The sequence below is a fragment of the Fistularia commersonii genome, chromosome 10, assembly GCF_037954325.1.
Source record: "Fistularia commersonii isolate RoL2024-O1a breed Wild chromosome 10, RoL_Fcom_v1.0, whole genome shotgun sequence".
NCBI lineage: Eukaryota > Metazoa > Chordata > Actinopteri > Syngnathiformes > Fistulariidae > Fistularia > Fistularia commersonii.
The window spans coordinates 10,042,908-10,069,478 of NC_141293.1; the positions used below are offsets into that span (position 1 = coordinate 10,042,908).

Below are 26,571 nucleotides of genomic sequence, written 5' to 3' on the forward strand. Positions count from 1 at the left end.
TAGCAATTTGGATGCACACCTGTGTAAACGTCTGCTTTGTAAACTGGGAGATTCTTATTTCTGTGTTTCAGTGTGATGTACTCCGTTTTGATGTGTATTGTTAGTCGTAGGCTGAATAATGTGATGTTTCTTGACAAAATAATCCAAATTAGTGGCTCAGCCCTTTAATCTAAGAAGCTTATTGGTCCTTTGCAGTTTTAAATCCTTCAAAAACGGATGGACAAAATAACTGTATCCTGGTTTGTCTTGAAATTCGAATATATGATGCTATTAGTCTACAATGCATTACAAAATTAAAAAAAAATCAGGTTTTATCTTTAGGTCATGGAGATAGACAAGTAAACATAATACAGTAAGAAAGTAATCGTGCTTTGGCTGATGATTAGGTAAATTACCTGGTTGGTTGAGCAAGCATGTGCAACTATGGACATCAACTCAACAATTGAGCTTCAGTTGGTGAATAATGATATATAAGAGATATACTGTATATTTCACTTGAACAGCACCTGTTTGGATGTTGCTGATCAGATAGAAAGGCCAAATAAATGACAGCAATGTCCAATGACACTCACATCAGAACTGAAATGTAGTTGAGTCAGATTTTACTGATGTGGAGCCAAATCAAAACCCAGTTGTCGAATGACAGGTTCCACATAGAGCAGATCTGGACCGCACTGTTAGAAATAATTTACAGAAACCCAGCTCCCCTCCCTATGAGCAAGCACTAGGTGGCGGCTTGAAGGAAAAACTGCCTTTTACCAAGCAGAGACCCTGGACAGATCCCAGCTCTGCGTGGGCGGCTTTCTTACTCGAACGGTTGGATTAGAATGAGACCGACTGAGAGAGATAAGGACAGAGCAATAGAAAGAAAAATCATGACAGAGACAGAGGGGGGTATAAGGGTTTGGAGGGACTGGGGCAAATGAGGGGCAAATGATCCAATAATAGCTTTCATATTCGTTAAAAAATTAAAACAATGTTGGACGCCTTGCAAGACTGCTGCAGTAGATTAAGCCACGTCCCCTGGGAACCTGCAACATAAATTCATATTAAAAAGCTTCTTTGCCTTAAGTGTTATTTTCACTGGCAACAAATGCAGCTCTGCGGTTTAGAGCGGAACAAGAGGAAATGTCAGCCGAGGGTTCTGTCTGTGCCTTTCACTGGAAACTATGGGCATTCAAAAGCATGTCTGTCATCTATGAGGGTTTATATAGAGATGATTCATGTAGGTCCACGGTTTGAAAGCTGGACTTCTTTGTCCCGTATGCAGAGGATTTTGTTTTCTGATGAAATCTATAAGCTGTTAGAAATACAGTATCTGTACAAGAAATATAAAAAATTGCACTCATGAGTATTTATCGTTTGGACCAAAATGGAATGAATATTCTTTTTTTTTTGAAAAAAAAACACATTCATGGAGCTGCAAACCGCAGAAGGGGAAAAAAAAGATACAAGAAAGACTGATAAGGAGAAACAACAATTGCGACAACTGATTTCTCAGCTGATTTCAAAAGCATCCCACTGACCGCAATCTAAAGCCATCGGCTCACAAACGCACCAGATCACCGGCCCTTGTTCACTCTGATTGGACAAAGCCGTGGAGGCAATGGTGCTTGTTTATGTGCCGGTGAGGGAACAGTGAACGAGCAGAAGCAGCTGATGACGATCATCACATTTTTATCACTTGAGAGAAAACAGGTCAGACGCTGCAAAGCTCCAGTGGGTGGATTAGTGTTTGAACCATGCAGGAGGCAACCAAGCGAAAGACTAAAAGATAACAAAGGTAACAGTGGGGCGGAAAAAAAAACAAATAACTCAAGACAAGAACACGTAATGCCTGACAGCTGGATGACACAATGAAGCCCAGATATCATGTTTTTCCACTCTAATCTCAAATTTGGCTGGAGATGACGGTTGGATCTCCAGTAGAAAGAAAAAGGAAGAAAAAGAAGTGACGTTTTTGCCTTTCCTGCTTAGATACAACCTTAACTGACTGCAAGTTCTGTTGTAATATCTAAAAAAAACACGCGCGTTTATACTAAGCAGCGACAAATCTTCTTTGCGGCACAGCGTACCTTGGTGGCTTATCCTGGAGCTGAACTGACTGGCAGATTGTATGTCTGCAGAAAATCTACTTTTTAGTGATTTTTTGCTCTTTGTTTTTATGCCTTTTTTTTGTTTTTCAATGTTACCTTCCCTAGCAACTGGAAGATTCGACCAAAACCACATCAGTTGAAGCCAGTTCCTGTTTTACAGTTCAGAGATGCCAGTTATAACCCAAATCCCTGGAGAGCTTGAATAAATTAAACTCTGGGTTTATTGTGTTTAATGGCATGACTCACTGATGACTGGCCTCTTGTGCACTCCATGCCAGGATGAGAGCAGTTGCTGCTGTCTAGTGGCAGAGGAAGAAATGGCTTGATGGATTTCGTATTAGATAATGAGCCCCAAGTTGTGTGTGACAAAATAAAAGCATCCACTATGAAAACCAAGACTTATTAAACTTCTTATTGTGATTTTTGTTTTTGATCAATTGCAATTTTTCTTTTACCCTTTTTCCTTCTTTGACAGTGATGAAGAGGCCTCGTACTCTGATTATTATCCCATCATCCCTGCTGACCTGATGTCCGTCAAGGAGATTTTGGGTATGGAGGGTTTCCCCCGTCACAGGACATGGTGAGACACAGTTTATTAAAAAATACGTAAGTGACAGGTGAAGGTCATTGAAATAATCAGAAAGAGTAATAATCAAACTAGGAAGACAGAACAAAAAAGAAAAGAAACTGTTGAAGAAAAGCGGGACATGTGAAAGTCATAAGTGGCCAACAGTCATGATGAAAATGTATCTAAAAATCTCATTTTTAGTCACACGTCAAATTAATAACAGTGGTGAATGCATGAATAAAAATAACAAGTTTAAATGAAGAAAAAAAAAAAAAAAGTTAAATCAAGTCAAATAGTGCCAATACTTGGACTGTAGGAGGCTCCAGTGCCAACCCGCTCTTTAAAATGATTTACAGAAACCTAGCATTCCCCCAGGAGCAAGTACTTAGTGACAGTGGCGAGTGACTTTGGACGGATCCCAGCACAATAGTGACGGCCCTCTGTCTCGACAGCTTGGGGCAGAAAGAGAAAGAGCGAGAGAAGGGCAGTAAGATAGCAAGTAGGAGTGTGATAGACGACATGAGGGTTGGGAGGGACGGGGACTAATGATCTCAAACCAAGTTAAGCAGAATTCAGCGAAACAAAGAGGTCAAACCGTGATGTCCACTTGTGAGGATGCAGGGGTGAAGTAGATAGTTCATAAATCTTTTCCATGTTTCACGCATACAAGATGGCAACAGAAAGGTGGCACGGCGCTCCAAGAGGGTCCCTGGTTCGATTCCAACGGGTGGGGTCACTATGTGGAGTTTCCACGTTCTCCACATGTCTGCGTAGCTTTCCTCCAGGTTCTCCAGTGTCCTCCCAAACTTGTTGTGGGTTCACCAGAGACCCCAAATTTCACAGATGTGTGAATGACAGCGAGAGTGGTTGTTTATGTGGCCCTGTGATCAACTGCGGGTCAGTCCGGGCTGAACACTGGGTCTCACCCAATGACCTCTTCACCAATCACTACCCCACTAATCGCACTAAGCCCCCAGCCCCCCACGAAAAAAAAAAAAAAATGAATGAATGTATGCATGTATATGGTTTTGAGATGGCTATTTGGTAGAGTGGTCACTTCTGATTTCCGACTACTGGTACTTTGTATCTTCGGTGACTGAATTGCACTTTTCGTAAGTCGCTTTGGATAAAAGCATCTGCCAGATGACTGTAATGTAATGTAATGTAATGACAGTTGGGATAGCCTCCCCCCGCTGCTCCTGCAGCTCTGAGTGCAGGATGAGCGGTATAGATAATGAATGAATGAATGAAAGTGGGCAACAGCTATGTCTAACAAGCCCCATCTTCTCATTTGTTACTGTAGAGGCTGAGCAAGCCTCCACTTCACCCCAATGACTTACTTCCTGAATGATTTGTGTGACTTCATCAGTAGTCGCCACAGCATCTTCTCCATCTCCAAATGATGTGAGAAAGAGGCGTGGATCAAAATTCAATAGCATTTTGCCCTGCAAGATATTACAGAGCCGGAGCTGCATTTTTCAGCTTCTCCTTCATCCGAGCGCAGAAATCAGGGCCCTTTCTTCCTTTTGTCGAAGGCAAGCTGGTATTTGTTGTGTTGCCGTCTCCCCAAAACCAATAATCCATAATTAGTCAACTGAGAAGCGCTGCAGAACTTTGTTCATTTGTACTGATTGAGGGGTGGATCCTCGGGTTCGATCGTTGACACAATTTAAAGACGATAGAGACGACCTGCAGCTCGAACTATAATTCAAATAGTTCTAAAGCGAACATACATTTTTTTTTTATCACTTGTCATGATAAAAACACAAATTTTCTAATAATGGAAAAGACTCAGCCATGTCCCTGACGGCTGAACTCAACTCCCCTTTCATCTGTGTTGTATTAAAATATTCAATCTTAGAGGATTTGGTTGATGACACGTGAGAGAACATTTTTCACGTTCCAAGTGTCTTATTATCATGCAACCAGGACAGGATTTTTGCTCCTGTGTGTCTGAGGGGATGTAAAAAAGGATATAAGTGCAGAGGTTTAGCTCACCTTGTCAGTTCATTTGCTTGACCGGAACAACCCACCTACTGTCCACCCTCCTTAATCTTAGTGTCACACGGTCCATTTAGATTCAAAATCTCTTGTCTCTAGCTTTTAATCTCAGCAGTGAGACCGAATTACTGTTCCCCCGGTCCCAACCCAATGTGACGAATGGTATTGGAAATCTCTTGTTTGGGTGATATTATTTCATTTTTCTGTCAGTGCTAATAATTACAGCTTATCTTGGAGCCATTAAAGGGGGCTTTGCATGACAAGGGGTTGGCAACTGTAAATAAATGGACGGACAGACGTCGCTGTATTTAAAGAGACAGAGTACCTCGAATCATTATCGGAAAATACCATCCACAGGGGAAATCAATGGACATCATGACCTGTCATTTGTACTTATCCACCTTTCCACCATGATCAGAGTTAACATGGCAAAACAACAGGCTTCGTGAGGCCGGAGCCGCAGTTTGCTTGATGCCATAGGGAGGATTTGTGGCTTTTCTCACTGAGGGCAAAACGCTCATTTGGCATCACAGTATGGATGTTGTGTTTTTTTCTCCCCATAAATTCTGACCTTTTTCCGTTTGGCAACTAACAACTTGTTTGTTTTTTCATTGCTCTGCAGCCAATCGCATACATTTTCCAGTCCGCTGCCATTAGAGCAAATCTGCAACAAAACCTTCACACAATAGCGGGTGATTCTCGAGGACAGAGGCAAAGTGAAGAAGGGGGAGTCACAGAGGGTGAAATTGCCAGCTCTTTAAACACAAAACGCATCTGACAGTAATGGGCCTCAGCTGCGGCGATGTAACCCAGCCAACTTGGCTTCTCATTAGGCCCCCTCTCCCTTTACACCACCCAACACCTCCATCTTATCAACGAGTCAATCTGTCCTGACCGCTATCGTAGCCTTCCCTCTCAGATCAACCTTCAGATTCTTGCACCGAATTTACAAGTGGAAAGTTCCTAACAAGTCCTGAACGCCCAAACAAATATGATTTGGATGTACATTTCTTCTTAACTTAAGCTAGAATGTGGTTTAATAATAAGAGGAAGGACCTGGGGGGGATCGAAGTGAAAGCTCTTGGGGATTGGAAGACTATTTCTGGAAAGGCCTGAATGCAGCAGGATGGAAGACCGTGTCATTTGATTTGATTTGTGTATGGTTTTGTTCGGCTCCAGTTGCGTGTCGCTTACTGAATATTGGCATCCCTATGTATTTTTACCACGTGCCTTGTTACAACTTGAAAAATCATTCTGCTGGTTCAGGCATGGCTGGTTGTCGTGACTTTAGGAGGCTCTTGATGTTCCTTGGGCAACCGAGTAACATCAAAATCTCGAATCGGGGCAACAGCTAAATTATTAAACAGGAATCTCAACAGTGATGGCAGCTTGGATGCTGTCACTGCTGGTCTTGTCAGCTCTCAGAAAAAGTGCAATACATCAGAAAATGTAAATGAAGCCCATAATTCTGGTGTTGCTTCATCAAGCCATCTCCAAGCTATGTGACCCAAGATACTTCTTTGCAGCAAATAAGAGCACAGTTGTGTTTTTATCTTTATTCATTATCTGTACCACTTATCCTGTACTTAGGGTTGTCAGTGGGCTGGTGCCTATCCCAGCTGTCAGTGGGCAAAAGAAAGTTCAGTCTGGACAGGTCAGCAGTAAAATCTCAGGGCCACATCACCACATTTGACAATAAAGCCAACTTTGAACATACAGACACATGCAACCATTCACCCCCTCATTCACATGTCATGGAAACAATCATTCTTGCACACAGAGACATGCAACCTTTTTACCATCTTGAACATACTTGGACTGTGGGAGGAAACCAGGGAACCTGGAGAACAGCCATTCGGAGAAGATGCAAACATGCAAAGGCCCCCCTGTCGGAACGGAGCCAGGGACCTCCTTGCTGTGAGGTTGAAGCTCTAGCTACTGTGCCACCATGTTCAGATCTTACTCTCTGAAAATAAGCCTGATCGGTCGGGGATTCAACAGAAGAGCACATCAGTAAAAATAAGGTCGGAGGGAAATTGGAAACCATGTTGCTTGACGTCTAAGAGGAACAGCAATTTGAAATCAGTTTTTGTGGCTCCTACAAAAATGTTCATCTAAGACAAGTTTTGTGATTTTGACATTTGCTTGTGAAAATATGTTTATCACATCATTCACGTCATTTTTCATCAGCGCTGTCCGCTCACACAAGATTTCCCTAACTGTTACGTGTAAAATCTCCGTCCTCACTATTTTTGCAGATTTTGGCTCCATGACATCTTTTACATGATAATGTAATGTTTTTTTCCTGTCTAAGAACATTCTGATGTGAATGTTTTTTGGCAGAGGAGATGAGATCCACAAATATTGTATCTTGGGACTAATATTTCATTTATTAGAAACCCAAACATTTTATCTTGTTTTCACTGAGAGGATTTTGGATATCTGTTTTATTTCCTCATAAGTCCGACAATACTGTCAACAGATGGAGAAAAACAGCCCTTTCTGGAATAAGGTAATGTATTATCTGTAAAGTAAATGAGTAAAATTATGTTTTGATGGAAGGCATGCTATTGTGAGCGACAGAGTTAACTGTGGCTTCGTAGGTGTGGAAGAAACCTTTAGTCTATCATGACTGAATAATTACTGGCTCTCATTCACACGTTCAGGCAATTTAGGGGCTCTAGTAAACATACAGCATGTTTTTGGGCTGCGTGAAGAAACTAGAGAGCCCAGAGGAAACCCATGGAGACACAGGGAGAACATATAAACTTCAGACAAGAAGACAAATGAAGAGTCCAGAATGCAAAACATTTCCACAGTGACGCATGTTTTATATCACGTTTTTGATTAGCATATTTAGTCATGGTTGCCCATGGCTCCCACTAAATTAAGAATTGGGATGTCGTCAATCGTCTGTTCTCTGGGGTGATCGAACCCTGAACATGCTGGTGAATATTTGAGATCATGTTTCTGCATTTCTTGTGGTTATCTGCCAGTTCTCAAATAGCTAAGGTCCAGGGGTGTCTGTCATTCGGTGGCCTTGGTTGCCCTCCCCTCTGGCACCCTTCATGGTTGGACGTTCACGGCTGGATGTGCACTGGAGGTGTGTAGTTGGCTGCAGATTAAATTCATAAACATAAATGCAAAAACAAGGGTTTGAAGATGGTGATAAACATTATGAAGACAAGAGGTTTCGAACAAGAAAATGTATTCGTAAACAGAAACGCACTTGTGCAAGTTCAAAACTTACCCTTAAAGTTACTTGGACAGGACTTTGTTGCTATGGGTTACTCTGACCTCTTGTACTCAGATCAGAATCAGCGTAGGAAAAACATGTCGATTTTCTGTGTTTATTCAGTCATAATGGATTAAGAAGGTTTTTCATCCACTAAGCCATAATTGACATCATCGCTCACAACGGTAAACCTCCCATCAATTCTGAATTTTACAAAATTTTTTTCACACAGAATATATTACCTGATTTCACAAAATGCTGTTGACAGTATTGTTGGATTAATGGGGGAATAAAATAGATATCCAAAATCCTCTAAGTCTAAACAAAAATAAAGTTTTATAAACTCATATTTATCTGTCAATGACCCGGGACAAAGAGGAACACGTATGTAGGGGCAAAAAAAAAATTGATTTAAAATTGCTGTTCCTCTCAGACGTCAAGCAGTGTGGTTGCAAATCCAATTCCCCTCTAACCTTATTTTTGCTGATGTGCTCTTCTTTCAAGTCACCTCCCTTTCAAGAGTAAGATCAGAACATTGATTGCATGGCGGCGCAGTGGTTAGCATACCTACCTTACAGTGACAAGGTCCCTGGCTTGACTCCAACAGGGAGCTTTTTGCATATTTGTGTGTTCTCCACGCATCTGCCTGGATGTCCTCCAGCTTCCTGGTTTCCTCCAAGTAGGTTCATTGGTGACCCTAACTTGTCCAGTCATGTGAATGAGGTGAATGGTTGTGTAACTCTTTAAGCGGCCCTGTGATTGACTGGCAACCAGTACAGGGTGAATCTCTGCTCTTGGCCAATGACAGCCGGGATAAGTTTGTGCTACCCTGTGACCCAGGGTGCAGGATAGACGGTTTTGATAATGAATGAATTAATGAAGATCGGAACTGACTTCTAAAGTAAAGTTTTTCCTGCAGCTGTGTTTTGTGCTAAAAGTAGATTCTACCCTTGTGACCCTGCATAGCCAAATGAGGACTTTAAACACAGGGCTCTGTACACCTTGTTCTCTATAACAGATGAACTTTGACCTCACACTATCACATGCAGCGTGAGCAAATGACAGCAGTGTAAAAGCAATATAGAGACACCTCCGTAGTCCCAACATGAAAAGGGACAAGAGACACCAACCAGATGACCCCTGGTGAAACAGCATATGATACTGTGAAGAGATGAATGAAGGGAAAATTATTATTATTATCACTTATTATTTTAGTTTGCCATTTAATTGGAACATTTCAAACAATAATTTCCAGTAAAATAAATCAATAGTCCCATGTGCAAATGTTTATTTTGCGGAAAAAAAGACAGTGGTCAAAGACAATGATTATTTTCTTATATTTCGAGTGAGGTACTACTGATCTCACACAGCAAGGGAGCATTAAAAGTGTAAGATAAACAAACGCTCCACTCACAGGAGATTAAAGTCTTGATTTCGAATGTACGTGATCTGTGTCGGGATCAGCTGGCAATGCAAAACATGAAAGATTAAAACCTATTTGAAATTCCACCAGGGATGTTTTAAAGGAAACCCTCGCCACTGATGAAGAATATGTAAGAGACAAGTGGACCATGTTCGGGAATGAGCTTGAGAAAATGGAAATGTTCGTGATCGACAGCCGGTACCTGCTACGGACCCGCGTGGACAAAAAGGCCCTTCGCAAGCAGGTGGCATCACAAAAATGATTGAAAATACTGCAAAAGTACCGCAGTGGATTTCTCTTTATCACATTTTGTCTTTCAAGTCTTGCAACATTACGATACTGTTTTTTTGATATGAACATTTTAAGCAATGGTTATACTCATTTGTTAAGATTAGTGTATTAAATGAGAGCAGGTTATTCTTGATTAGAAAATTCTGGCCTATTTCATCATTAAAAGTCTTGTAGAGTTTGGTTGTTTATCACTTTTTAAAGATAACTTTTCACCTTGAGATTTACTGGAAAATCTTATCAGCAGAGATGGTATTTTCAGTCCTAAACAAGTCCTTTGGCCTTAAAAAGTATCAATATTTATAAAAGACAGATTATAAGGATGCGAATGTCATAACTTGAAAGTCAGAGATTTATTCTAGGTCTCAAATTTTTATGCTTTGATAAAAATAGAAAAAAAAAATCCAAATTTAAGGGATATATTTGTAAGCAAAGGGCTTCTAGTTATGTCTAGACTGTTTCAAACATGATGTGCTTGGTTGTATCTTCAGGCAGAGATGAAGGCACTGGATCACCTGAGGTACCTGGAGCGTCTGCGTCAAAAAGCCCCGGACTTTGCGGTCCCCCTCAGGGCCCACGTCGTCTGGGAGGGCATGACGGTCACGTTATCCTGTGTCGTAGAGGGTTGCCCCCCACCAGAGGTCACATGGTCAGTTTGTTTATCGCCGCATCACCTGCTCCCCCGGTGGTCATTGCAAGTGGGTTCCATTAAATTCCCCTCCTCGGGTCACCCTGAGTGATATCACTGAAGTAATTACTTTCAGGGGAAAAACCACATGAGATGTATAGTGATGTATGCACCTGTGAAATGAGATATTTAATTTAACTTTGAGCCACAGATTGAACAAATTCAGCAAAAAATGCACATAAATTTGACTTGAGCACCGGCACACACGCAGCTGCATAGGTTTCCTCAAGGTTTTCAGTTTTCCTCCTGTTGTGTTTTTGCACTAAAACAACATAGACCGCACGAACACCGAAGTAACGTTTGGGATGCTTTTAACTAGATTTTTACAAAGTGATGTCACATTTCTTAGCTTACTCTGCATAAGCTATTTTTTTCTATATCAATCTGCCACATAGTGATACCTCAAAAGTATCATGTACATAACACAAAAGTAGTTCCCATAACCACTATTCATATAAACATAACTTTTTCCTCCTTTGCAGAGAAGGACTGAGACATAGAAAGCAAGAGTCTGACAGAGAGGGGCGGGGAGAGCCTCAGGGAGAAATTATTTCATACTAATAACAGTAGTGCTAACAGCTACATAGTTTAGCTGACATCATACAATAATAGCTTTAATATTCATAAAAGAAATAATGGTGGGCGCCTGGCAAGACCGCCGCAGTAGATCAAGCCTCACTCCCTGGGAACCTGTGAGACAAAAGAGTCCAGGGACTCGGGAGAAGATGTGAGGTTACGATCCTGCATGGATGAAGGGCCATTACTCCAGACAGGATAGGAAGAGTGGGATGAATGAGAGAAGTGCATCACGACATATCCCCCAGTAGAGTAAGTCAATGGCAGCCTAACTAGTCCAACTATAAGCTCTTGTAAAAACAAAGGTTTAAAGGCTATTCTTAAACAAAGGGAGAGCTTATGCCCTCCATCTCAGATTGGAAGATGGTTCCAAGGAAAAGGAGCTCCGACCCCCATTCTGCCTTTAGAGACAGGCAGCCCTGTGTCCAGGGAGCATGTTTCTCTGATTTGGACAAATAAGTGTGAATAATCACAGTAAGATTGATTGTGTTTTTCTAAAAGTTATTATTATTAGCAGGATCACTTCTTCATGAACCGGTGAAAATTTCTCTCCGGATCATTAGAAGCATCGGTGTGACAGGTGAGATGAGTTGAAAATATGCAAATGACCGAATACATTCACAGAGCAGATGTCAGCGTTGTGACACGACAGCTCTGAACCCTGACATGAATATTGCCTGATACATTAATATGAAATCACCCGTGTAGATTTGGGCAGTGTGCCAAAGTACCGACCTTGATTCCTTCGCTGCTGAGAGACTTCCTGATGAAAAGCATGTTTGTGTTCAGTATTCATGAACCTTCGCTGGTATCCAGATAACCTGCAGCTCGCGGGTTTCTCCAATCCCCGCATGGGAGCCCAGTGAAGCGCAGAAAGTCGCCCGCAGTAAGAGAAAGAATGGGTGATCAAAGGGCCTTTCTCTCTTCTTTCAGCCAAACCAACATTTGATCGTCAAAAAACCAGCACATGTAATCATAGGCAGGAACAAAGAACACCCAAGCACACTATTCCATTTATTGCTTTGATGTTCAGTTAAAAACATTGATTCGCTTTTTGGAGAAAAGAGAGAAAATGGACATTCTTCAAAATGTAAGAAACCTCTCTTGGTTTTCAATAGTAAGTGTTCGCCTAGGTTGCAAATCATAGGTCATGGTCATTTGGAAAAAAAATAAAATAAAGGAAATGTATTAGTTTCTGATGCAACTGTGGCCAGAACTTAAGCGTTGAAGTGATGACACTCTCAGGTCACATACTTCTTGAACTTTTAAAATGTGGTTTTGAAAAACATAATGTTCAGATATCAACAAACTAACTACATTTTAACACATGATTTGATTTGATTTGATTTGATTTTGAATTAATTTTTGGGGTCACATCTGGAATCAAGGTATGCGCAGGAGAGTGTTGCAATCATTTCTGTTGATGTTGGATGGTTGGATGGTTGGATAGCTACGGGCTTATACATACCACAGACCACCATGTGATAGGCATAACAGCAGAATTCGGATCTCTAGCCTTGCAATGCGGCGCAGAGTGAGAGCATCCAGAGTCTGATCTTCATATTCCGGTTACATCAAGAGCATCTTGGCCAGTTTGGGAAATTTGTATGACTTGTTTCCACCCCAGGTATAAAGACGGTGCACCACTGATATTGTCTCAACAGCCATGGAATTACGGTCTTCAACAAAAACACGGTCTTAATTCCCTGGAGATTAGAAGGTTCGTCGATTGCTTTAGAACCTGATGTTAATTACTGATTGATTTAGATTCCTGCATGGCTGATGCGCTTAGTTCGGGGGGGGCAAACTTTTTGGCTCAGGGGCCGCATTGACATTTAACATTTGAAGGACGGGCCGGGTCAGCACAAGGTAGGATGCATATAAAAAAAACACATTTGTTAACAGTACATATCAGACTCGTCTAATATTTGCTTTGAAAATAAAACCAGCTTGGTTTTGAAGGCTCTGACGTTTGCTTGCATTTCATGCACAAACCAGTTTTTCCCTTGTACGTCCGCAGTAAAGGCTAAATCACAAAGCCAATCTGTGTCACTCAACTCAGGAAAATTGTCAAGTGTTCTCAAGTAGTTCCAAAAATGAAATAATCTCCTGTTTGAGATTCCACATTCATTGATCCAATCATTCACATCAAGTATGAATTCTGTACTGATCTTTAGTGAACCGGATTATAAAGACCAACGGGCCGGTTGTGGCCCGTGGGACGTAGTTTGCCCACCCCCGGTGTAGTTTGTTTGCTGTTCTATGTTATGTCTCTATGTTGTGACAAAGTTATGTTTTTAACATGCTTGCAGCCCCCCAATTACAATATCATTCAAACATCAATGAAGTGATTAATCTGATAATATAAATGATAGCATATCTGTAATTGTGCGTTTTTTTCCCCTTAAATCTTATTATTGTTGTGTGGCCTCATCCATAATGCGATGACAAAATGTAAGTAATCTGCAGATGACAGACTCTGGGAAATTGGTTTCAGAGAGGAAATATGACTGATGTGTAATGAAATCATGCGTTGGTTCATTTTTCCATTGAAAAGGTGTAACATCCATTGAACAATTCTTATTCATGGGATTTTATTTTATTAACAAGTGGATCATTGATATTCAAAACATCACACACACACACACACATACTCACAACATTTTTGTTACATTTTTGTTGTCTCTGCCTTCAACACCACTGGCAGCTGAGTGATAGTCTCTATTCCACCTAGATGCTCTTTGGATGATGCTGGTGAATACAAAGTGATCGCCATGAGTCCCCTGGGAAATGCAGTGACCTTTGCAACACTAGTGGTAAACTGTGAGTATTTCCTGTTTCATATCAGTGACGGCATGCTGCTGAAAGCAATATGAATATCAAACATATAAATAGTAGACAAATGAAAGGTTTTGCAACCGGGTCTGATATGTGAGAGCTGGGTTTCAGGTGTCGTTCATGGCACACTGAGCTTCTGCACTGGTGGTGTCAAATTGTACTGGTCAATAAGGGAAAAGAAAGTAAATCTTATCCAAGAATCTTGCGTTCATGAAGGATTTTCCAAACTAGTAATTTCAAGAGCACCCAAGGTCAGCAGCTAGGGATTATTTGTTTAATACTGAGAGCATTCATAATTCAATGTGATTACGTATCACTCTGGAACTGCCACGCCTGGTAGGCTCAATTATCCACATATAGACTTGGGGTGCAAGACAATGACGAAACCTTGAAATTATTCATAATAATGTATTATGAAATGTTATCATTTTATCAATTCATGTGTTTAAAATCATTAAGTATAGAGTCAGTCAGGTGAATAAAAAATATATACAACTGAATATATTACAACTGAAAGTATAGAATACTACTCCAAAAAATGATTATGATTATTATTATTATTGTTATTTCTACTTATTATTATTATTATTATTATTAACAAGTATGATTATCAAATAGTAGACTATAGATTATATAATTTTATAATAAAATATGTATCATTAGTTGTAGTATATGATAATAATAATAATAATAATAATATTGAAAATTATTGTATAATCATAATTCTTAATAGTATTTAGATATTAATAAAGATAAGGGCCAACAGTATTAATGATAATTATGAATAATAATAATAAAATAACAATAATAATTGAAGAAATAGTAATAGCAATATAACATTGATGATGATGATGATATTACGATAATAATGATAGTTAATAATAATAATAATAATGTAATCTCTGTGGTAGTTGTTATACATTGCTGTATGATAGATTACTGATGCCCTAAGTCCTCTACAAGCCTTTTTACATGTTGAGTCCTATGTGTGAGTTCAGATAAATGGACTAGTTAATGGATCTGACGGCTTCTTAAATTATCACAATTCTGTTAGTCTTGGTAACCATGAAAGTATTATTACATGGCAGCCATCGAATCTTCATTACCCAGCTTTCATAATCACTGGATGCCAAATCTGTAACCGCAAATGAAATTTCATTAATTCATCAATTTGTGTAAGTTCATAATCCAACAAGTATAATTGTAAAATGAGAAAAAAAATGACAGATTCTGTGAACGCTTCTATTCAGGGTTTGTTTTTACCTAAAACAGGACTCTAGAATACAGTCAGATACTCCTCTTCAACTACAAGAGATATTCAATTTTACTTCGAAAAGTGTTACATAAGCGAAGTAAAGTAATTCCCCAAATTGTTCTTAGATGTCAAAGTCCTTATAGAATAATGGACAGCACTTAATAGACAAAATGACCTGTGAAAGTGATGACTCAGATATTGTACTTTTCAAGTACTCTCATGCAGGAAGTACTTTCTGAACACACGGAATGCAGTGAAATCGCACAGGCCTCAGTTGTTTCATCGTGACACCTGCCAGGATTTAACTGCAAAAAACAGTTCACAGAAATCCTTGGATCTATCAATGTCAAGTAGATGGAAATAAAAAAAGCTTTGACTTTTTGCATTACATTTTATATAAATGTATTTGTGCCGTTTCACATGAACACGACGACAAATATCACCAATATTGTTCAAATCAAGATGTGATGTGCAAAACAAAACAAGAGGATGAGCTTCAGAGTCAAATCTCCCTCCCATTCATTCATCCCATTTTTCTCCACCCAGACCACATGCATAGCCTCTCCATGGCGTGCTCCTGCAATACGAATTCAAATAAAAATGTGACTTTGACTTAAAAACAAGCATTCACCAGCATCGAACTCCGACAGTTTGCAGCAGATCAAATCCTGCTTCCTTTTCGAGCTCACCTTTAAAATGACCTACTTTGGGTGTCTGACAGGGACGTCTCCTTTTTTCATCTCAATTAGTTTGCAAGAACCTTAATGAGACACCTCTCTAGTTGTCATGTATATTTTATTTCCCTCTCCGACAGTAAAAAAAAGTACATTGAGGGAAACATTACATGTGACTTGCAGCATTGTGGCGTTGCTTCATTCTATATATCGGCTTTCTCACCTCCATTTCTCTGCTTTTTTTTTTTTCTTTTTCTACCTTATCGGTGCTGATCTGCCGCTCTGCCATTCAGCATATCAAGGAGCCGTCTGCGGTCTGACACGTTCACAGACCTCCGGTAAGCCCCATGCCACATTCCCATGAAAAGTGTCTCCTTTCATTTTCTCCACTGCACTTTGAAGTCCCTCCCTCCCCCCGCTGAGCACAGGGGTCTAACACTTCCTTTAGAGAAACGTTGGTGGATTTGAAGTGTTTGTCATATGCATGGTATTTCTTTGCTTTTCTTTATATTTGTGAGGGTTAGCTCGAACATTTGCATCGTTTGTTGTCAGCACAGCCTTCAGTTTTTTCATTTTTCCCTTCAGTGCATCCTATATTGCTGTTTGCTTTGTACAGCCGTTACATTCGCCTAATCACCTCAGTTTGAACAGTGCGTTCAATTTATTACTTACTCGCCTGTGACTCCGAGTCCCCGCATGAGGACATGACATTTTAAATTACCGTCACCACCGTATTTTTATTGTCACTGTTGTCCTCAAACATTTGTACCGGCTGGTGGTAGTAAAACAAAATAACACATATTCCCTTTTTTCAATTCAATTTTATTTCTATAGTTCCGACTCATAAAAAATGTTCTCTCAAGGCACTTTTCATAGAGCAGGTCTGGCCGGTACTCCTTTAAATATTATTTACGGACACCCAACAGCTCCCCCATGGGCCAGTGCTTGGCGACGGAGGCAAAGAACAGAACAGAACCCAACTCGTAGTGGGCGGGTTGCTGCCGGCCTCAACTGGTTGGGATAAGGAAAGGGGAAAAAGGGAGAAAGGGGAGTGAGAGAGGAGGAAAGAGAGAGAGAGAATGCAAGAGAGCAGAGTGTAATATAATTCTGTTCTTACATAAAGATGCCATTGTGATGAGACTAATAGTGATGCAATAGCAATGATAGTGCAACAGATTGAGTGTAAAAATGGAATCAATCTGATTCTCATGAAGTTGACAAAATAAAAACAACGTAGTATTTTATTTTATTTCATTTAAAAACATTGAAACACATTTAAACATTTTTCAACATGTTTTATTTAATTAAACATGTTTTATTTTAGTTTTAGTTTTTTCGCATTTGCTATTGGAGAGCTTGTCAATTCTGTAGTTGTAACAGTTGAATTGGTGCCTATTTGGAAATACCATTTTGAGCAGAGTGGGTACTTAAACACAATTAATCAAGGATTTAGGGCTCCACTCTTAGAATTTTCACTAATTTATAGTTTTTATTCATAGATTATTGTACTTTTTGTTAAAGTCTATAAAACAGGCTGTAATGTGTTACGCTATGAGCAAAACTTTTCTAATTACTTTTTAAAGCGCTTTCTCTTTAAAAAGATAAAAAAATCCATTCATCAAATGATTTGGTTTTCCTTAAAAATTCATGTAATTTCTGTTAAATGAATTAAAATCCGTCCGACCCGCTCACTTGCTGCTAACACAAAAGCCAAAGTTCGGTATGTCTCTGAGTGATTAACTGTTGTGTTTTAGTATTAGGTGTCTCCTTTTCTCTGTGACACCAAAGGGATAATATAGATGTAGATTTTTGGCAAGCCGAACTCCATTTTCACTAATTCGTTGCAAATGCACTGTGTCTCTGCGCTGCATTGCCAGGCTAGAGATACGAATCCTGCCGGTATGCTTATCAAATTGAATGGTGGTCTGCGGTAAGTAAAAGCCTACATCCGACATCAACAGAAACTATTCCACAATCACATGCCTTCATTCCAAGTCTGACACGAAAAATGTAATTAAAGCATTTGAAAGTAGTTCGTTTGTCATTACTTGAATATTATGGTTTGGAGGGGTGACACAGTGGCGCGGTGGTCACTGCTTCCACCCCAAGAAGGTCTCTGGTTTCAATCCTGACAGGGTCTGTCTGTGAAGTTTGAACGTTCTCGCGAAGTCTGCCATTTCTTGCAGGTTCCTCCTTTAGATCAAAAACATCCAAATAGGTTCTTTGGAGACCCTAAAATATGTGTGAAGAAGAGAGTGTATGATTGTATGTCTCTAAATGTGGCCCTGTGACCGACTAGTGACCGGTCCAGGGTGAACCCTACTCTTGCCCAATGACAGCTGGGATGGCCCCAGCTTCCCTCCTGTGTAGATAGTGAATTAATAGATTATTGGATGGTGGTTCCTGATTTCTGATCATCACTGGCATCATGCTAAAGTATCTATTGCGCTGCCTTGCTTCCTCTTATTATTTCCCTCTCACACTCAGACATACAGTATATCAATCTATCACTGTGACCGAGGCCACATCGGCATGTAACGGCATCAGAGCCTTTGGATGCCAAAATGGGCTGGAGATTTGCGTTGCCTCTGTAACTGATACTTCATTATCTCGTCGAGTAGATCATATTTTCCAACACAAATCGGTCAATAAAGGAAAACACAACTGTGGTGAATTTATCAGAATCATCAGTGTGCTCAGAGATGCACCCCTTGAGTGATCGGAATTGAAAATAGAGTCAACATGTCATAATAAAGTTACACACGTCCCTGTGATAGAATAGAGGAATAAGCTGTAAAGGGTGATTATTAAAAATAAAAAATAAAAAATTAGTCAGTCTGATTCATCCACCAGAATGAGATTTGACAAGGCCTCCGCGTGACTGTTTCCCGCCTCTCTGATTGTTTTGCGTCAGTGATTTGACAAGCAGGAGAAGCGATTGTTGAAAGAACAACTTGTCGGAAATTGTTCACTTTTCAAAAGCTGTCACATAATTTGGCTGTAAGCTGGTTATTCCCCGTCCAGAGAGGCGTTTTGTTGCTGCCATTTGAGTTTGTGGTTCCTTTGAAAAGAGCAAAAAAACGTGCCCCAGTGCTGGCATGATAGCCCCGTCACTTCATCAAGTCAAAATGAGTTTTATTGTTTATTCTAATTCCCTCCTCTTTGTATTGTGTGATTAATGTCGGGATCAGAGCTGCGAATATATATTTACCAACTGTTCCGTCACTGATTCTTTTGGTGCCATCCAAAGAGCCAAATGCGCTCACAATTACTGCCTGCAGCGTCCTATTCAGCACAGCTCTGCTTTTTCTGCACGCCACATTCAGTATTGATTCTGTTTCTCTGACAACAGCCACCAGAAGTGACTGGCAATTTATGAGAAGATCCTTTCATTCTCTCTTCCTTTTTATATAACTCCTCGTCTACCTGGCTGATTCTGTTTATCCACCCTCACCTTTCATTCCCTGTTTCTTTCTCTCATCATCCCTCCGCCTTTGCTGCCCCCCCTTCCCCAGCCTTGCAGCTGCAGCAAGAGGCCCGGTTTGATGCCGCCGTGCCCGCAAAATGGGTGAAGGAAGGCAACAGCCTGACCCTGCAGTGCGACCTCACCGGCCCCCTGCAGCCATCCCAGAACATCAGCTGGTTCCGAGACGGTAAGGACAAAAATGCACTAAAAACTCATTGTATTAACTTTTTTATTTCACTTATATATCATATATAGCTCTTCCCCCCACAGAGCAAGAAGGTCCCTGGTTCAATTCCGACATGTGACCTTTCTATGTGGAGTTTGCGTGTTCTCCCCGTAGTTGCATGGGTTTCTTCCAGTTCTCCGGTTTCCTCCCGCAGTCCAAAACCATGCTTCATTGGAGAGCCTAAATTGCCCCAAATGCGTTTATGAGAGGGTGAATGGTTGTTTGTCACTCAATGTGGCCCTGTGTTCGACTGGCGGCTGATCCAGGGTGAACCCCCGCCTCTCTTCCGATGACATCTGGGAAAGGCTCGGGTGCCCTCAGGATAAGCAATGTACTTTATTCATTTTAACAGGCATCCAGCTTCACCCGTCCAGCACAACAGAAATTCAAACGATGGACCGCACGGCCTCCATCACTTTAAGGGCAGTGCATAAAGAGCATGAAGGTGTTTACACTGCAAAGCTGAAGACCAGTGATGGGGTCCAGGAATCCAGTACATTTGTTTATGTCAAAGGTGAGCAGCCCAAGAACATATGCATCACTTTAGATTCAAGATTCAAAGCGGTTATTGTCATATCTGGAAACGTGTTTCCCTGTACAATGAAATTCGTACTATGCCGTCCGCAGTAAAGCAAGATTAGAATCTACAGATTAAGAACTTTGTTGGCATACTAGTGGCGGAATATGACACTCTGCTATGAAATACACCCCATACAACACAGCGAACTGAACTAAAAGATCTGACCAGGGCTACAGCGAAAGAATTAATTCAACTTCCTGCTAAACTTGAAATGGGTTCACCACATGAAGCGTACAGGGGGCTGATTGGCCATTCACAACAAGAAGCAGTGAGAGCGTATTCAAACAATGACATTGAATTACATCAGCAATGTTAAGCCATTCTGTTGGATGTGCCGCATATGTTGTTCTTAGCAACAACATTGTGTAGATTTACGAATGCACAGTTTCTGTTTTCAAAATGAATGGCAGCCTGGGAGGCAGCGGATTGCCCTTTTTTGTTGCTTTTTTTAACTTTACACCGTCAATTGTTCCCACCCAGTCTCAGTAATGAGCGCTGGGGGGAGGGAGCGTCCTTATTCGGGGTGGAGTGAAGCATCTCCAGACAGTCCTGTGAGGGAGGTCCTGATTTGTGTGGTGAAATGACTGCATCAGTCACGCCGCTCCTCGACAAACGGCTTTTGAAGATCGCTCAGCGAAGTTGTGTATTCCGCCCCGCCTGGGTCTCATTGAAACGCATGTGTCAGGACACTTTCCCCATCAAGACAAAATCTTATTCTTTGCACTCAATACAGTTGTCGAATGAAAACTCCCTTTTGACTCAGCAAACATTTTGAAAGATGTCTGGGCTCGGGCCTCTCTCCCTATTGTTCAGGAGCTGGAGGTTCTAATTAGCGAGTGGCGAATCTCACCGCGCGTTGAAATCCTCCTTCATCCTGCAGCCATATTTGTAGAACAAATAGTTGGTGCAAGGGAGTAAAAACAAATGGTTGAGAGGGTTCGTGGTGATGACTGGGGTTTTTTGTCAAAAGAAAAAAAGGCAAAACATCCGTTTGTAGCCTCCAGTCAAGGTTTTGAAGCATGTCAGATCCCATCACTTCAATCCGCTTTACATAAATTCCACATTTCTTTTGCTGCCTCTGTGTTTTTAGCATCATGTTTTTCTTTCACTCTGACTGTTTCACTCGATGGTTCAAATAATATTGTGTTGATGCTGATAGGGATTATTTTCAGTACCTTTACAAAGAGGCTTCCTGCACATCATCTGTTCCACTGTCTCTTTCTTCCCTCACAGTTTTATGACTACTCATCCTTTCTCACCCCTTCATGTCGCCAGTCTTTCCATCATCTTCCCTCCTCTAACAAAGCTCCATCTACCTCCATCTCCTCAGATGGATCAGCCGTCGTCGTTGGGGGTCCTGCATCTCCTCTGTCGGTTCAGGTGTCGGACATCAACAAGGACTATGTCTTCCTCACCTGGCAGCCACCCAGTGCAGACGGAGCCTCGCCGGTGGTTGGATACTATGTGGAGAAGTGAGAGTCAAACATGTGATCCACCAACATCTCAAAAGTTTATATACATGGTGTCCATTAGCGATGGGAAATCTGATTCTTTTTATGGGCTCATGTACATGTGAACTGCTCACCAAAGATAATCATGTATGAAGTCATATGAGTCACTGAGGGACAGGCTTCTATGAGAACCCGGTGAGTTGTTTATTTTCTGTTTAGGCCTGCTGCTTTGAGTGACTGAGTGATTTGTTCGCTGAGATACATAGTGAGTCAATTGCTTTGTGAGTGGGCAGCGCTACTGTGAGCATTCAGTGATTCCTTGCTCACAGCTCATCGCAGAAAAGGGGACAGGGAGGCATGAGTTGAAAGAAGAAACCACAGCTAATACAGGGCTAGCACAGTGACAAAACTGGTATAGTTATGTAACTGTCGTTGCAATAACAGTCTTACAATAGTAACCTGTTTTTCTAGTCTCTTATCTGCAGTTTGCAGCAAGCAGTGGCAGGGAAAAGTTAGTGGATGAGACAATGACTCGCGACTCATGAGTTCACAACACGCAAATCAAGAGTCTCCACATGCAGGTTTCAGTTTTAAAAAATCATCTTTGTCTTCAGGTTTCACTAACAGAAAGACAAATCTGTCCTCTTATTGGCCGCCTTGCCACCTCGACCAATTTCTTACCCCACCTGCACAATTAGTCTCCTGCAAGACGGCAGAAACACCAACAAATTACAAACTCCCAAGAGCTGAGCTTTGGTGATGGTGATGAATTTTTAATGTCCTGTTCTAGCTCGGTAGGTCTTTGTCTGTGAGCATATTTGGGAACACTCAATGGGCTTCTTTTATTATTTCACAGTTACACCGTAATAGTGTTGATGTTCGCTACTGGTTGATGCAGCAAGTTATGTGATTCAGTCTTGAAGTTTAAACACTGGTGTTTTTCAGTTAAAGGCTTATTGGGTTCATTTGCGTTTGCCATCCCTATCAGGCCTCTATGCATGTATTTGAAGAGAATATTTGGAAGTTAAGTAGAAAAATGTTTAATGCACCATAACTAAAAATGTGGGTAATATCATGAACTCATCGATAATGTTATTGAAATTGTGAAAAACGATTACAACCACACTATTTAAAAAAAATGCATATTGTGAAACATTTACAATTGTTTGATTCTGTTTACAAGATCATAAGTAATGTGATGATATTGATCAGTCATGGACCAGTTTTCTCTGACACTAAAGACCAAATCATTGTAAACATATTATAAAAAGTTTCAAATGCGCATAAGAAGGTTTTCAATTAATTAAAAAAAAAGTACGTCCTTTGCAATCGGAAGGTTGGCAGTTAAGATCCCAGCTCCTCCTGTTTGCATGTCGAAGTGTCCTTGGGCACGACACTAAACCCCAAGTTGCCCCTGATGGGCTGGTTAGCGCCTTGCATGGCAGCTCTGCCGCCATCAAGGTGCAATGCTTTCACAAACCACTTTGTGGAGACCATTTAAAGTATAGTGCGTGTGATAAATGTCTGAACTGCTTTGTGCGACCTGTCAGACACGAAGACTATTAATGTTTTATAAAGTGTTTGCTGATAAAAATCAAAGTCCAGCAGCAACCCGAGATTCTCAGGAGAACCTTTTGTGGCTTTCTGAAAGAGTGAAAGATGGCTTATTGTTCCTTTTCAGCAATAATTCTGAACACACGTTTAACAAGGGAAATCAAGTAGGACGTGACAACCGGTTACCAAACAACAATAGCAGACAGAGAAATGGACAGAGATGGAAATTTAATTTTGGCTGCAGAGATGTAAGGTTGAAACCCAGAAGTGGCCGCAGAATTCAGAAACTGTTTTTGCCTCGCCTCGCTCAAAGAAGATGTTAAATAGCGTCGGATAAAGATGGCGGCAAGTGGTGTATTATCCTGTGACGGAGGTCGCATGAGACGGATTATGTACATGTCCATTATCAGGCAGATGGGGATGTTGACGGGAAGTTCAAACGTTCCCTCGGGGAACAGCTGCCACACGAATCGCTGGCGCCAATCGGTCAGGCTCGGCCCGCACAAATGACACACGTGGGTGTGTTTGTGTGTCGGTGTATGTTGTGAAATGTGATCCTGCAAATATACTCATTGGTTTTCACCCTCATTTGCAAATTTGTATCCCTCTGTCTTTTTGATGTAGATACACACAAATGCACACACAGGTATCATACACAGTGGTTTCCATAGTAACACCTGTAGAGTATGTAGCCAGCGCCACCTTTTTGTTGCTTTGTTTACTGCGAGTTGTAACGGTTCGGAGTGTGTTGGATGATCCGATCTGACCGCGTTCTGCTTCGGTAAAGACATTCCCGTGAGGTTGAGGTTATTATTCCACTTTTCTTGCCCTTCTTTCTTTTTTTCTGTCATTCCTTACATTTGTTTTCTTTCTCTGCAAGTCTGTCGTTAAATTATCGTCCTGTTATTCTTTTTCTGTTTTTCTCTTATTCTATGCTATTTCCTTTTTCTTTCATTCTTGATTATTTGTTTTACTATTTATTTATTTATTATTATTCAATTTATTATTTTATTACACCATTCTCTCTGCATTCTATCTATTTTTTTATTCTTTTTTTTCAACATCGTTCTTGCCGCATTGGTAAAATGTCAAAAAAGTTACATCTAAGTAACAGATATTTTGCGTTTGTATCTAATAGCCTTTAGTTCAAATCTGTCATTTGGTCCATCAACCTTCCCTCTTTCCTTCCTACAGATGTGACGTGACTCAGGGCAAGTGGACGCGCTGCAACGTCCACGCTCAGAAGATGTGTAACTTCCCAGTGTTCGGGCTGAAGGAGGGAACTGTGTACCAGTTCAGGGTCTGCGCTGTGAACCAGGCCGGAGTAGGACGTCCCTCCAAGGCCACGGACCCCATTGTCACCGCTGACCCCTTGGAACACACCAGAGCCATGGGTGACGCGTAACATCTATGCATTATTCTCTATTATTGTTTTCAAGTCCAGCCTGCCACTGCTTGCAGCTTTGTAATGCCAAGTGTGACGCCTCAAGAAAAGGGCTAAAATTCAACCATGTCTCTTCAGTCTAAAATCAACCCTGTAACGTCTGCATCGAGAAAAGACAACCCACTCTTAAGAATTAGTGTTGTAGGATGTGAACGGAGATCATTTGAAACCAGTCATAACTGAACGGCTTCTCTTTTTGATCCTTTCTTTCACACTTGATGTTGCAAAACTGCCAAGGGAGCAAAACTCATGTTACCATGTTTTGCTGGAAGCAACAAGAGGGAATGTTGGTGGGGATGGAAGGGGGGGGGGGGGGTTCCTTTCAAAGGAAAATTGTCGTGAATGCCAAACACTGACACGTTAAGATGAATCATGTTCTGTTATAACGCTAGTATCAAGCAGACCAACTCAACCTCTTGAAATCTGAAGTGTTAATGTAAACAGTATCAGTGTATTTTGAAGCCAATTTTTGATTTGAATTCATCTTCCATATGAACCATAAACACAGATATTTGCGAAAACTGAAAAATAAGACAGCATGGATTAAGTTCCCTGACATATTCTAGTCTTTTATGGCAGACAGGCTATAAATCCAGCCGAAACACAATCACTCATGTGTGTTTTAAATGTTATTTAAATATTTAGGATATAGATTTCCAAAAACAGGATTTTTTTTAAATTCACCCCAACCCCCTTGATATTCATCTGTTTCTTTTCTAAAAACACTTAACTCTGTTCAAATGAGAAAAGGAAAATGAGTTGCTATGGTATTAGTAATTTATTCATGATTTTGAAAATTTAATTTCTTTTGAACATCAAAATTGTAGTTTAGCTTATTTCTCAATTAATTTCAGATTTATTAATCATGTTATTACTCGCAAATTAGATTTTTCTTCTCACAACTCTTAGGTTAATTTACTGTGAACCGAATTTGCAAAACAGTTATTTTTCAAATTTTGTAAATGATTACATTTGTTTTTAACTTGACAATAACCCCTGTCTGGATATAAGCAGTAAAGTTGTTTCATATATGATTATGATCATGGTTGTGAATATGATTATGATCGCTATAATTATTATTATTTTTACCATTATTATAGTCTCAATGTTATTTTTTTCCAACCTATTGTGTGCATTCAACACTGGACTGGGTCAAGACCAAGTTTCTGATCTGTGTATTTCATATGCACACAAAGTTAGTAACCTGTAAGCCGTTGTTCTGCTTCTGCAATTATATATATTTGCTGTGTGTCATTTAATATCATTCCTGCAAAAAGAATCAGTGATGTTTTACCGACTCAAAGCTCCAGTTAATTCCCCTCATCCGCCTCTCTTGCCACCCACACACACGCACACACACACACACACATCAGAAGAGCCAGAGAAAACAGATGTGGGCGTAGAGGGATTTTCATCTCATACATGTGTCGAGGCTCCTGGATGGGGAGCTGCAGCGAGATGCGGTTATTTGCATCTGCATTTTTTGTTAAATACTTCAAATGGCGGAGGTAACAAGCAGTCGAGTGTGGAGAGAATGAGACGTGACACAGATAGTGGGGTGTGTGTGGGGGTGGGGGAGAGAGTGGGTGGAGGCCAGATGGGCTCTGGTCAGTTGCTGTGGATCATTAAACACAGATAGACGGACAGAAGGTTGACTCGCCTTCCTCCCACTCACCTTCCATCCATGTTGCTTTCTGTCAGAACGCTAACGCCCTCATCAGCGATGTTTATACCACTTCATTATCTCTCCTTTTGTTCCTCACACCCTAAACTATGTCTCCCTTTTTCTCCCTCTTTCGTAGCCGTCAAAGTGAAGAGCGGGACAGTTATCATTACCAAAGATGAACTGGAAGGTGAGACGGCCCAATTTTCAGTTTTAATTTGAAACATCTTTCTAACTGACACAGTGTCAGGTCCTTTCAGATCCATCAGTCCAATATTTATTTGGAGCATGACGATCCTAAAAGAAAAAGGTTCTATTGGTGACCTGGACTTGGCACATTTCGGCATTGTTGGCAGGATTAGAATATAACAGAGACGGGTGTTCAAGGGTTCTTTGTTCTGTGCTGTGTAATTTGTCTGATTCCTATACTTGCGTCTCTGGGAGGCGTGCGTATATGAACTATATATGAACTATATGTGAGTGGATGTACGAGTGAAACTTTTTTTTTTGGTGACAAAACAGCAGCCCGTTTCAGTGACAACCCA

General features: G+C 40.8%; 1 protein-coding gene across 3 annotated transcripts in view; it reads left to right on the plus strand.

Annotated features, from left to right (window-relative positions):
• myom3 (myomesin 3) overlaps positions 1 to 26,571 on the plus strand; it is a 61,736-nt gene that overhangs the window by 9,022 nt on the left and 26,143 nt on the right. For all 3 annotated transcript variants that reach the window (XM_086153672.1, XM_086153674.1, XM_086153673.1), the window contains exons 3-13: positions 2,572 to 2,676; positions 9,414 to 9,567; positions 10,103 to 10,260; positions 12,503 to 12,595; positions 13,610 to 13,698; positions 15,936 to 15,980; positions 19,158 to 19,295; positions 19,687 to 19,848; positions 21,245 to 21,386; positions 24,114 to 24,313; positions 26,166 to 26,216. In XM_086153672.1, the coding sequence (XP_086009798.1) occupies positions 2,572 to 2,676; positions 9,414 to 9,567; positions 10,103 to 10,260; positions 12,503 to 12,595; positions 13,610 to 13,698; positions 15,936 to 15,980; positions 19,158 to 19,295; positions 19,687 to 19,848; positions 21,245 to 21,386; positions 24,114 to 24,313; positions 26,166 to 26,216 (1,337 nt within the window). The remainder of the gene's footprint in view (positions 1 to 2,571; positions 2,677 to 9,413; positions 9,568 to 10,102; positions 10,261 to 12,502; positions 12,596 to 13,609; positions 13,699 to 15,935; positions 15,981 to 19,157; positions 19,296 to 19,686; positions 19,849 to 21,244; positions 21,387 to 24,113; positions 24,314 to 26,165; positions 26,217 to 26,571) is intronic.